The sequence below is a fragment of the Leptodactylus fuscus genome, chromosome 1 (assembly GCF_031893055.1).
Source record: "Leptodactylus fuscus isolate aLepFus1 chromosome 1, aLepFus1.hap2, whole genome shotgun sequence".
Lineage (NCBI taxonomy): Eukaryota > Metazoa > Chordata > Amphibia > Anura > Leptodactylidae > Leptodactylus > Leptodactylus fuscus.
Window position 1 is genome coordinate 35,040,320 of NC_134265.1, and position 12,689 is coordinate 35,053,008.

Consider the following 12,689-nt stretch of genomic DNA (forward strand, 5'->3'; position numbering starts at 1 on the left):
GGTCATTTTGTTGTAGCCCAACTCGTTAGCATAAGCTGACGCTTGGTCTTCAACAAAATGGCCGAAGCCGCCAATCACTGCCCAGGGACCGCAGACGTATTTAATAAACCACTGCCCCAGCGCATAGTGCAAGCCCCGCCTACTGCTCTCTGACGTCATTTCTGTGCGGCCAGAACCAACTCCATACCTCATCTGTGTGCGACCCTTAGCACACGCTACCATCCGTTGCGTTGAAATTCAAGCAGTACCGAATTCGTCAGTTTGCGGGAAAGCTGAGCTGGTTCGTCGGAGGAAATGGCGGACGCGTTCGGGGACGAGCTGTTCAGTGTGTTTGAGGAGGAGACCCCAGCGGCGAGCAAGAGCGCCGCCCAACCGGGGCCTGCGGCCAAAGCTGGGTAAGAGGGCGAGCTGTGGTGTAGTACGGCCCCCATCATGTACCGGTGTGATATAGATTATATGAGGTCAGGGCCATCATGTCCTCCCAGCCCCGCTCTGTGTGCAGTGTTACCAATATCACCATCTCTGCTTGCTGTCAGTGAATGGAGCTTTAGTGTTACCATGCAGAGGCCCAAATGTCACAGAGTATTCAGCTCAGAGTGGGGCGGTGGGTCCAGGGGTATCACAGTGTCCTGATGGTGGCAAATACTTGAGTACTGGTTAGGCTATGATAGGACGTATACATGTTGTTACATTTTTCTGTGCCATGTTGTTACTTAAAGGGATTGTCCAGCTTTACAATGATATTGAGAGACAAATCTTATTACTTGTGTAATGAACAGTTGTACAATTGTGTAATATACTCCCAGTATCAATCCCTCACGGTTTACTAGATTCATTTATTCTTCTTAATTCCCATGGATTAAAATCAGACCGGGGTCATGTGACGGTCAGGGCCGGGGTCATGTGACGGTCAGGGCCGGGGTCATGTGACGGTCACCTAGGTGGACAGTAGTCGGACATCTGCCTGGTGACCGGCTGTCCATCACATAACCATGGAGTGAACCTTGACAGGACAACCCTTTTAACATTGTGTATTGTGTATATCAGTAATGCAAAGCCCATATTGTACCTCTATGTATAAACTTATGATGGCCTGCTGCATTGTACAGGGAGGCCATAATATAACTTCAGGTGTTTGGAGTCATGTGCAGGCTGACCCAATGGACGGAATTGCCTGAAAATTTGTATGTGTGCTAATCAAGGCATGGGGAAACAGACGGCATGAAATTTTTATTTTTTAAATTTAATACGAAAACTCCCCACCAGGGGATAAAGTGGCGTTGTACAGTGAGCGCACGGCGCAAAACCCGTCTGTTAATACTTGGGGATGTCCCATTTGGACCAACAACTAGCATGACTGTTCAATGTGGCCGCCATCATGCATGGTGAGCATGGTCATCTTATGCAGAACATGCTCAACGCCTGCGTGTAACGTCTCTGGTGAGATGCTGCGCACATCCAACGTGATGCGGTCTTTGAGGTCAGGCAGGGTTTCGACATTCCCCCGATAAACGCGCTCCTTCAAGTGTCCCCACATCCAGAAATCACAAGGAGTGAGATCCGGAGAGCGCGGTAGCCACGCTGTAGGGAATGAGCGGCTCAAAATCCTGTCATCGGGAAAATGTGTACGAAGAGCGTTCTTCACAGGATTTGCGATGTGAGGAGGGGCTCCATCCTGCATAAAGGTGATCGTCTGCAGACACTGCCGCTGATGGAGTTGGGGAATGACCACTGTTTCCAGCACTGTCCGGTACCTCGCTGCTGTGACGGAACAGGTAGCTACCCCAGTTGGGCCCAAATCTTCGAAAAAGAACGGTCCAATCATGAACGATGAGGTGAACCCACACCAAACAGTCACCTTGGGCGAATGCAGCAGAACCCCCTCGAGTACACGTGGGTTTTCGGTGGCCCATATGCGACCGGTCTGTGTATTGATGGTATTCAGGTAAAAATGCGCTTCGTCGCTCCACAGGATATTCCATGGCCAATTGGTATCCACTTCCACTCTGGCCAGAAACAGGGTGTCATTGTCATGAGGAAGCAGTTGGTGGTGATTTTTAGGTTTTTTTTTCATGCCGTCCGTTTCCCCATGCCTTGATTAGCACACATACAAATTTTCAGGCAATTCCGTCCATTGGGTCAGTCTGCACACGACTCCAAACACCTGAGTTTATATTATGGCCACCCTGTATAACATATTAAAGAATTATTCTTCCCTCTCCTGGAGGCGTCCTAGGGTGACACATGGGGTGCCTAGGAGTGTCGCTGTACTGAGAAGCCATTTATTGTCAAACTTCTGTTTTCTCTTTGTAAATCGTAACAACTAGAGATGAGCGAATAGTATTGGAAACTGCAGTTTCGAATACCTCGCTCCATAGGAATGAATGGGAGCGGCCGGCGCTTAACCCCTTGCAGTTCGCCCGCTCCCATTCATTCCTATGGGAGCAAGGTATTCGAAACTAGAGTTTCGAATAGTCTTCGCTCATCTCTAATAATAACAACCAAAAACATCAAAATGACCCTGTTCAAAAGTTTCCGTACCATGTATTGCCTCCTCTAACATCAGTGACAGCTTGAAGTCTTTTGAGGTCGTTGTGGATGGAGGTTCTTTATTTTCTCAGGATGGTAAAGCTGCCCATTTTTGTTGGCAAAAAGTCTCCATTTCTTGTAAATTCCTGGGCTGTCTTGCATGTATTGCGTCCCAAAGTGGCTCAATGATACTGAGGTCAGGAGACGGCCACTCCAGAACTTTCACTTTCTTCTGCTGTAGCCAATGACAGGTTAACTTGTCCATGTGTTTTGGTTCGTTGTCATGTTGGAACATCCAAGTACCTTGCCTATGCTATGAGGTCTATAGTAAAGTCAGCTCACGTAGCACTGATTAACTACCTGTAAAAACAGGAGACGAGACAAATGTGCATAGAGCCTTACCATTTTTTATTTATTTCAAATCAACAATAACTTTATTGTGACATCACATTCTAGTTAAAGAAAAGGAGAAAAAAAATTTCAATAAATATGACCATGCAGGGTCGGAGTGTCACATCCTCTCAGTAGACCTAAGTTGGTGTCTGAGTTGGGAGATGCCCTTTAATGTCCCTACTCTCTGTATGTTCTACGGAATGGGGTGTAAAGGGAGTGGGGCACTTAAGGTGGGTTTGGCATAAGAAACTGTAGACACACGAGTAGAAAAATTTTAACCTAGACTATTTGTGGGACTTGCTTCAGCTAAGGGGATATTTTCAGTTTTCATGATTTTCCATCAAACCCCTGTCGAGTAACCTTATGCTTAAAGGGGTATTCCCATGACGCTTGTTCACTAACCTGCAGGCTGTTGTGCTCTATTCACTTCCTGCTTTTCTCAGCACATTGGTGGGCGGGGTTTCACTTGCACATGTTATAAATGAATTACCACAGTGTGAAGCTGATGTAGCAGAGCTGGATTTGAGTCAGTTTGCATTGCATACAGAGGTAACAACTCCCTATCTAAGCCCTTATCAGCCAAATTCAATTAAACCGACTGATAAGAGCTCAGAAATCCCGGAGCTCTCACCTCCCCTATCTGAGAAGCTCCGCTACTTATCAGACACAAACAGCTCAGAGCTGCTCCCAGCCCCTCCCTCCCCCACTGAGAGCAGGCAGCTACATCACTTGACAAATGAGCAGATAATCCCAAGGGCCATAGAAACGGAGTGTAAACAATGAAGTGAATAAATTAAAATAGCGGCCAAACAAAGCAGTTTTGATAAAGCAATGCATTTAGGAAAAGTCCACATAAACTAGCAGTATAGATAGGATCCTTGTGATGGGACAACCCCTTTAATTCATCTTAATCTTCATCCATTTCAATTTACTATCCCAGGAAGAAAAATGCAAAGCCAATCACGGGATCTTCCGCTGCAGTCAAAAGAGAAGCCAGCAGTGTTGAGGGTCCAGAGGATTGCATCTTTGGAAAGAAGATAAAGCTTGAACCTTCATCGGATGATGTCAAGTAAGAATTAATGTCTGGTTTTATGAAGGTGTCCTTCATTGGTTACAGGGAGCTTGTCGCTGTTTTTGGGGCCAGTAAACCACTAGCATGTCCTTGCGCAGCTGGGGTTTTGGATCCCAAACACGTCATTGTCAAATATGTGCATTAAATATTCGGTAACAAAAGAACTCCAGTGACATGGTGAGGCATATAAAAGGTTGTGGGGTTTGCTTGTGTTGCCCAGCTCTTACCCTTCGTTCACATCTGCATTGGTATTCCATTCGGGGGAGTCCACATGGGGACCCCCGAACAGAATACCAGGCGCAATTGGAAGCGCTCTGCAGTAAATGCACATGGACCCCATAGACTAGAATGGGGTCTGTGTGCTTGCCCTGCGCTGTCCGCACAAATCATGCGGACAAGAAAGTAGATTGTGAAGTACCTTCCTGTTCGCATGTTCTGTGCGGAGATCTGGCGGCAAGCACACAGACCCCATTCTAGCCTATGGGGATCCATGTGCTTTAATTGCACACTACTTGCAATCGCATTTGTTATTCTGCTCGAGGGGGGGGGTGTCTCCATGCAGACTCCCCCAGATGGAATACCAACGCAGATGTGAACCAACACTTAGTTAAAAAACAAAACACAGAATAGCCATTGTTAAGAAATAAGTGGAGGTCTGACACGTGTGACCCTGACTGAGCCCCATCACCCTTAACTGTTCTCATGGCTGCCTGTATTATATTGGCTGTGTGGTGTCATTTCGGCCTCATCCCAGTAACTGCTATGGGACAAGGCTGTAATCATTGTTTGGCCCCTGTAATTGGTGTGCAATTTAAACACTATAGAGGTCAGTGCCACGACCCAATTACAAAGCTGATTAGGGTGGGGATCCTGGGTGCCGGACCTCCACTGATGACCTAGGTCATAGGTTGGCAACCTTTTCAGCATGCTGTGCTTTCATTTTTAAGGGGTTGTCCCATCTCAAGGCTCCTGTTTATACTGGTAGCTTATGTAAATTGAAGACTTTTCCTAAATATATTCCTTTTGTTAATGCTGCTTTGTTTCCCTGCTATGTGAACTTATTCCTCCCATTGTTTACACAGCGTTTCCATAACCACTGACTTGTGAGAAAGGACAAGTGACCTCATTCACTGCAGGACAATCAGTTCAGCTAATTGCAGTTTCTGTTCTCTCTCTATGTTAACACACGGATAACAATGAGTCCATTCTCTAAAGCATGTGCATATTATCTGATCTGCATACGTATTGTGATACTTCATACAGTCCTGTACAGCAAGCTGGGAGGGGGAGAAATGCAGGAAGTGAGAAGACACAGCAGGCAAACTAATGAAACGGTGAAAACCCATATAACACAAAAAAAATAGTTTTGTCGTGGGTGTGTTTGCAAATCAAAACCCTAGCTGCATGATGACATGTTGGTGGTTTAGTGACCGCAAAACTAGTGACAAGTTCCCTGAAAATGTAAATCGTGCAGCCTGACCTGAATTCCTGAATGTTTTTTTTTTTTTTTTTTTCTAATTGAAAACCCCATTTACATGTGTTGTGCTGTAAATTTCCATATCTTTACATTCATGAATCCATTACAAAGGTGCCGCAGTTGAATTGATGCTACAATAGTTAAACAGAAGTGGATTAGACAGGCATAGTAATGATATGCGCCGCCGCGCTCATGGTGCAGGCGTAATGTATACTATATAACATATGACCACAGCAGCTGTCTGCATTCATTTATCGCTTGAATAGCGCCGCAAAGCAAGTGCCCAGCTGCACGTGCCGCCCGTTACTGTATGTGAAGCTAGCTAATTGGGCCGCCCCCAGTGCACTTACAGGCTGACTTGCATATTGATTTAAAAAAAAAATAAAAAAAAGGTTAGCTTTGCATGGCTTGATGGGATTGTGGCCACGTATTAAAGGTTCTTGAAATGCCCGAACCTCAAATCTGTTTCTTTTACAGTCTGGCTGACTTGATGCCAAGGGTGAAAGTTCAAGAAGTGGATACAGTTGAGGGCTGCACCCATGAGGTAAGATGCCGTGTGTTGTCCATTTTGTACGTTAGAATTTTTGTGTATTGATAAAATTGAATGGGGCAGAACTGACTCTAGTGGGGCAGCGCTGCAGTACCAAACTTTGCCACTACAAGTGGTACGGCAAGGGGGCAGCATGGATCCCTGCCTGGTCTCGACTGTTGGACTCTTTAAAGGGGACCTTTCATCAGATTGGGCACAGGCAGGTCTATATACTGCTGGAAAGCCAACAGTGCACTGAATTCAGTGCACTGTCGGCTTTCCTGATCTGTGCCCCGGGTAAAGAGCTAGCGGTGCCGGTACCGTAGCTCTTTACAGTCATAAGGGCATTCCTGACAGTCTGTCAGGAACGTCTTTCTCCACAGCAGCGCCTATCTGCTCACAGTGCTCGTCCATAGATGAATATTATCAGGAGGGGAGGCGGCGTTCCTCCCCACTCACACTGTGCAGCGCGATAGACGCTGCTGGGCAGAAGGACGTCCCTGACAGAGTGTCAGGAACTCCCTTCTGACTGTAAAGAGCTACGGTACCGAGACCGAAAGCGCTTTACCCGGGGCACAGATAGGGAAAGCCGACAGTGCACTGAATTCAGTGCAATGTCTGCTTTCCAGCAGTATATGGAACTGCCTGTGCCCCAAACCATGAAAGGTCCTCTTTAAGGCAGCTTGTGTAAGTCCTGGAAGTGGTCAGGGTACTTGGCTTTCACTGATAGATTAAAGCAGGGATAGGGAACCTTCGGCTCTCCAGTTGCTGTGAAACTACAACTCCCAACGTGCTCCATTCACTTCCATGGTAGTTACAAGGATAGCAGAGCAAGTATGTATGCTGGGAGTTGTAGTTTTGCAACAGCCAAGGTTCCCTACCCCTGGATTAAAGGATCAATCAATACTGACAGACATCGGCTTACCTATTGCAAGATGTTTCATAGCAGTGCAGATAGGGGGGTTTCAGTCATGCTTCAGAGCACTACTATAGTATGAAGTTTTAATACTTGCTGTATAGTAGGTAATACTTGTACCATTTCTTGCTGTAGGTTGCGCTCCCTGCAGATGATGAGTATACGCCTCTGAGGGCTCGCGTCGGCAAAGCTGCAAAGGTGGGTTACGATTATTGTGCTGTATTGGTGAACATTGAATAACGTCCATCAGGATAAGCTGACACTGCAGCCTCCTGGCATAGCTTTTAACCACACATACATATACCTCCCCATGGACTATTAAACCCCCCACGCACCACCCAAAAGACCCCATGGACTGTATCACCCACCCCCCATGAACTATTAAACCCCCTAAGCCCCCCCCATCACCTGTCTACCCCATACCCACCGACACCCCAACGCCCCAAACAAGAACGAGGAGACCCTAAAGACACTCAAACTCCCAACCCACGAACTCTGTACCCATCCCCCTCCACCACCACTAACTTTCTTTTTGCTTTGGCAACACCAAATGTTTTATTCTTTGGTAATGCTAATAAAGCTTATTTGTATTTGTATACGTCTGCCTTCACTGTAATACAGAAAGCTGGATCTCTATTTGCCCTTGCTAAATTAAGTTCACAAGAACTGCCACCATGATTTCTTAGAACAGTAGTCTAACCTTTCATCCTATTGTGATTTTATTTGCGTTTCTTGAATCAGATTTCTATGGCTTTGTCCAAATTCCTTATCGATATCGCACAGTCTTCGTTTTTGTTATCCTGACGGTCACTCATCGTCTCTCGACAATTGTATGTGTTAAGAGAAGAACCTTGTGTAATTACTTGTTCTATATCTTCTGTATCTTCAGGAATACCCATTCATATTGGACGCGTTTCAGAAAGAAGCCATTCTTTGCATAGATAACAATCAGTCAGTCCTTGTGTCCGCTCATACATCGGCTGGAAAAACAGTGTGTGCAGAGTATGTACCGTTTTGTTCATTAACATTTTTGGATTTATTTAGTGTATTGGTTTCTACCCCCCCCCCCCTCCGAACATTGAGTAAGGGGGCCATATTTATTTAAATAATTTTATTTATATCGCGCCAATGTATTCTGCAGCACTTTACAAATACAGAGGAGACACGAAAAGACCTTATCAGACATTACAGGCTTACAAAATAATAAAGATGTTAAAAATAGGAGTGAGGGTTCTGTAAGTTCTTGCTGGCAATCTCTGAAGGCATAGGGGATAAGAGGGCTTCTTGGATACAATGGTCCTGCCATCTATTAATAAGGTCATATAACTGAAACTGTATGAGCCGACCACCAGCTGCCATCTGTGAATGTACAGATACTGAGTATAGGGTAAGATGTGGATGGAGGGTCAGGTTCTGAGGGAAGGAGTAGGAAGGCTAGCTTAAAGGGATTCTACCACTAAATAGCTATTTTTTTATTTTTTTTTTCTGCTTTAGACGTTGGAATAGCCTTTAGAAAGGCTATTCATCTCTTAGCTTTAGACGTGGTCTCCGCAGCGCCGTTCCTTAGAAATCCCGGCTTTTACCGGTATGCTGATGAGTTCTCTTGCAGCGATGGGGGCGTTCCCACTGCTGCCCGAGAACTCTCTCCAGCGACGCCTCCTTCTTCAGCTGCATCCTCCCCTTCTCTCGTCGTCTTCCTTCTGCGTCCTCTCCGACGCCTGTGCAGTCGGCTCTGTCAGTGAGACACTAGTAGAGCCGGCTGCGCCTGCCGGCCGGCGGCTGTGTTTTTGAGGTCGCAATTACGCGCAGTACGCTCCTTGAAGTTTTCGCATAATAGAGCGTACTGCGCATGCTCAGTAAGGTCTGTACAACCCTCCAACGCTTGAGTGAAGTAATCCAGGCTTCGGAGGGCTGTACAGACCTTACTGAGCATGTGCAATGCGCTCTGTTCAGCAAAGACTTTGAGGAGCGTACTGCGTGCGATTGCGGCCTCGAAAAATGACAACCCCCTTTGTGTGAGGAAATGTACAAATGTGAGTGAGTGTATTTTATCCCATCCCTTTTGCCTTTGGCTTTACCAAACTTTAAACGGCACCAATTTTATTGAAGCTTCATCTTATACATTGAGCCAAACACAACCATTCGACAAAAGTGATCATAATCAAAGGTAAGAGAAATAGAAAATGAATGGCTGTGCTACTCAACCACTTCATAGGGGTCCTTTAGTGATGTATTAAATCTTTTTCCTATCTGTATAGGCCTGCACGTTTTGAGGCCGGACTGGTCTCTTCGTCAGGACCAAATGTTGTGTGTCTATTCCTGTCAGTGACTGGTCCAGTCTTGAAACACATAGACCTTAACACATAATGTACTACGTTACTAAAGAACTCGTATCATGTAGTGTTGAGCAATACGGCCATTATTTTCCATTTTTCGTATTTGTTATTGTGTACACATGGTTTCATCTAAGTGGCTGAAGAGGTTGCAGCAGCGCTAGCATAGATAGGGCCAATTGTGGTTATGTTATGGCTGGTTGTGTTCATCTCCTGCCCTCTTCCCTTCTCACAGATACGCCATAGCTCTCGCTCTCCGAGAAAAGCAGAGAGTTATTTTCACCAGCCCAATCAAAGCTCTTAGTAACCAGAAATACAGAGAGATGTATGAAGAGTTCCAAGATGTCGGCCTGATGACTGGAGACGTCACGATCAACCCAACAGCATCCTGCCTGGTTATGACCACTGAGGTACGTCAAATACTACCAGAGCTTCTATAACCAAAATGTCCTATGCTGATCACAGCAAGTCCCTGCGGCACCACCATAGGGCATGTTAAAGGCCTATTCTCAGCTCTGTAGCGTCTTGCCAAGATGAGAATAATCCTTTAAGGGCCCCTGGATTTGAAAAATAAGATTGGTTAAAAACTGATGCAATACAGACAGTAAAAAATGAGGAATGGCCAGAAAAGTGACACAGTGCTGGGAAATCTGACACTTACTGGTTCTGGGCTGGGTGGTCTACTTTTAATCCAGCAAGGACCTTACTCCTGCGTCCTTGAAATCTTAAAGGGATCCGATCATTAAAACTCAATTTTTTTTTTCTCACTAACACGTCGGAATAGCCTTAAGAAAGGCTATTCTTCTCCTACCTTTAGATGTCTTCTTCGCACCGCCATTCAGTATAAATCCTGTTTTTTTGCTGGTATGCAAATGAGTTCTTTCACAGCACTGGGGGCGGGCCCAATGCTGTGAGAGAAATCTCCAGCGCCGCCTCATCTTTTTCAAACTTCTAGGGCAAAGCCCACTGCACTTGCCCGCTGGCCACAAGAAAATGGCCATACAATACTGTGTGCCTTAGGCCTGAGGCGTAGAAATTTGAAGCCAACCCCCGGAAGAAGAGGCGTGAAGAGGCCTACATGACAGTTCCTATTACTCGATCAAACTGACCTGACATATATGTGGGTTCACACGTGTGTCCAGGTTGCCGTTCTTTTGGTCCGTCAGAGCAGCAGCTTCATTGGATCTCATACATGATGGAGACTAAAAGAGCCTGAGGGACTATAATGGGGTCCTTCAGGTGAAACTGCCAGACCAAAAAAAAATCAGGCGTGCAGATTTATATGTCCAGCAATTTCCAATGGACACTGTGATGGAGTCCAAAAGAAGCAAATAGGAACACAGTCCATGTTCTGCTTCCTTTATTAGCCCCGTGTATGTTACAAACTCTGTAAAGATGCATAAAAAAAAGCACTTAGTCACAATGGAATAGATTTATAAAAAGCTGAATTTTGTTTGTTTTTTTCCGCCTTAGTTATGACTGTATCCTTCTATATTATACAGATTTTGCGCAGCATGTTATACAGAGGCTCTGAAGTCATGAGAGAAGTGGCCTGGGTCATTTTTGATGAAATTCACTACATGAGAGACTCGGGTAGGTACCAGGATATATGCAGTGTACCATTGTCTGTGCTGCGGGTACGCCCGCATTTCTTATTATGTGGACTTGAACTCACTATAGGGTATAGATAATGCAAATGGCAGCAAATGCTAGAGAGACTGGCATCTCCCCAACCCCTCCTCCCCATACATGTGTGTCCTCGGAGATGGGTGGTATTGTATACTGCTAGAGAGCTTTGCCAGTATGCTTCCCAATTGCAGACATTTTGGTGCCTTTCATTTCGGCACTGATCTCCCTCCACTGAAAGAAGGGTGGATCTTGCTGCTTGGCATCATCACTGGGCTGCGAGGAACGTTCCCCTCAACAGTACAAGGCTGTGCAAGAGTATTGTCCCGGGGGGTTCCTCACAGCTCAGCTATAATGCTAGGCAGTAAGATCTGCCCTTCTGACAGTGGAGGGATAACTGTGCCAAAATATCTGAGACACCGGGATGCGGACCGACTGTGCTTTTTCTGTGAACACAAACCTACTTAGGCTTGTACTTAATTAAAAGTTAAAGGGATCCTATCATAGAAATCTTTTTTTTTTCCTGAGTAACTTGTAGGAATAGCCTTAAGAAAGTCTATTCTTCTCCTACCTTTTGTTGTCTTCTTCGCGCCGCCATTCCGTAGGAATCCCAGTTTTTGTTGATATGCAAATGAGTTCTCTCGCAGCACTGGGGGAAGGCCCCAGTGCTCAAACAGCAATGGGGACGTCCCCAATGCTGCCAGAGAACTCTCTCCAGCGCTGCCTCCATCTTTGTCAGCAGCATCCTCTTCATCCTCTTCTTCTGGCGCAGGATTCCAACTTCTAGGCCTCAGGCCTTGGGCAGAGCAGACTGCGCATGCCCACAGGCCACGAGAAAATGTCCGCTTACAATACTGTGTAAGTGGCCATTTTCTCGTGGCCTGTGGGCATGTGCAGTCTGCTCTGCCCAAGGCCCCAGGCCTACAAGTCGGAAACCTGTGCCAGAAGAAGAGGACGCTGCTGACGAAGATGGAGGCGGCGCTGGAGAGAGGTCTCTTGCAGCATTGGGGACGCCCCCAGTTCTGTTTGAGCGCTGGGGCCGCCCCCAGTGCAGCGAGAGAACTCATTTGCATACCGACAAGAACAAAGATTCCTACAGAACGGCGGCGCAGAGAAGACAACGCGAAAGGTAGGAGAAGAATAGCCTTTCTTAAGGCTATTCCCACGTGTTACTCATTAAAAAAAAAAAAAGGGGTTTCTATAATAGGATCCCTTTAACTATATAAAGAAATTTAGTTTTAAAGATTTTCTTTGACTTCTTAAAGGTGTCCTTTGTTGTATTCAGTTCCCAATTGATACGACCAGTGTCAGAAACCCAGCAATGACTTCCTTATTGCGCCCGGGTTGTCTTTTCGTGCATGTAGTGTCCCTGCCTCATAACCAGCCCATATAGGGCAGATGTGAACTAAGGTTTAGTTAGTGAATTTACACAATGTTTGACTTGTATATTTATTTTTTCCTTCTTATCTGACTAGAAAGAGGAGTTGTATGGGAGGAGACCATCATTCTTCTTCCAGACAATGTGCACTATGTCTTTCTGTCTGCAACTATACCCAATGCTCGACAGTTTGCTGAATGGATCTGCCATTTACACAAACAGGTAAGATACATGCAGCGTGCATATGTTACATATGATTATTATCTGCTTTTCCTATTGATTTGTGCTAAGGTTGTTTTTTCTTTTTTTAATTGCCACGTTTGAGATATTATAGACTTGAGATTTCTTTACGATGATACTCCCCCAGATCAACACTGTAGGTTATAGGTTGGACTTGATGGACTGATGTCTTCATCCAACCTCATCTACTATGTAT

At 45.7% G+C, this 12,689-nt stretch overlaps 1 protein-coding gene across 1 annotated transcript in view; it reads left to right on the forward strand.

Moving 5' to 3' along the window:
• The first annotated feature begins 194 nt into the window (after window positions 1–194).
• Window positions 195–12,689, forward strand: part of MTREX (Mtr4 exosome RNA helicase) — a 51,331-nt gene continuing 38,836 nt past the window's right edge. The window contains exons 1-8 of the mRNA XM_075269417.1: window positions 195–395; window positions 3,863–3,991; window positions 5,949–6,015; window positions 7,052–7,114; window positions 7,806–7,918; window positions 9,485–9,659; window positions 10,752–10,842; window positions 12,351–12,475. Coding sequence (XP_075125518.1) covers window positions 295–395; window positions 3,863–3,991; window positions 5,949–6,015; window positions 7,052–7,114; window positions 7,806–7,918; window positions 9,485–9,659; window positions 10,752–10,842; window positions 12,351–12,475 — 864 coding nt within the window. The 5' untranslated portion in view covers window positions 195–294. The remainder of the gene's footprint in view (window positions 396–3,862; window positions 3,992–5,948; window positions 6,016–7,051; window positions 7,115–7,805; window positions 7,919–9,484; window positions 9,660–10,751; window positions 10,843–12,350; window positions 12,476–12,689) is intronic.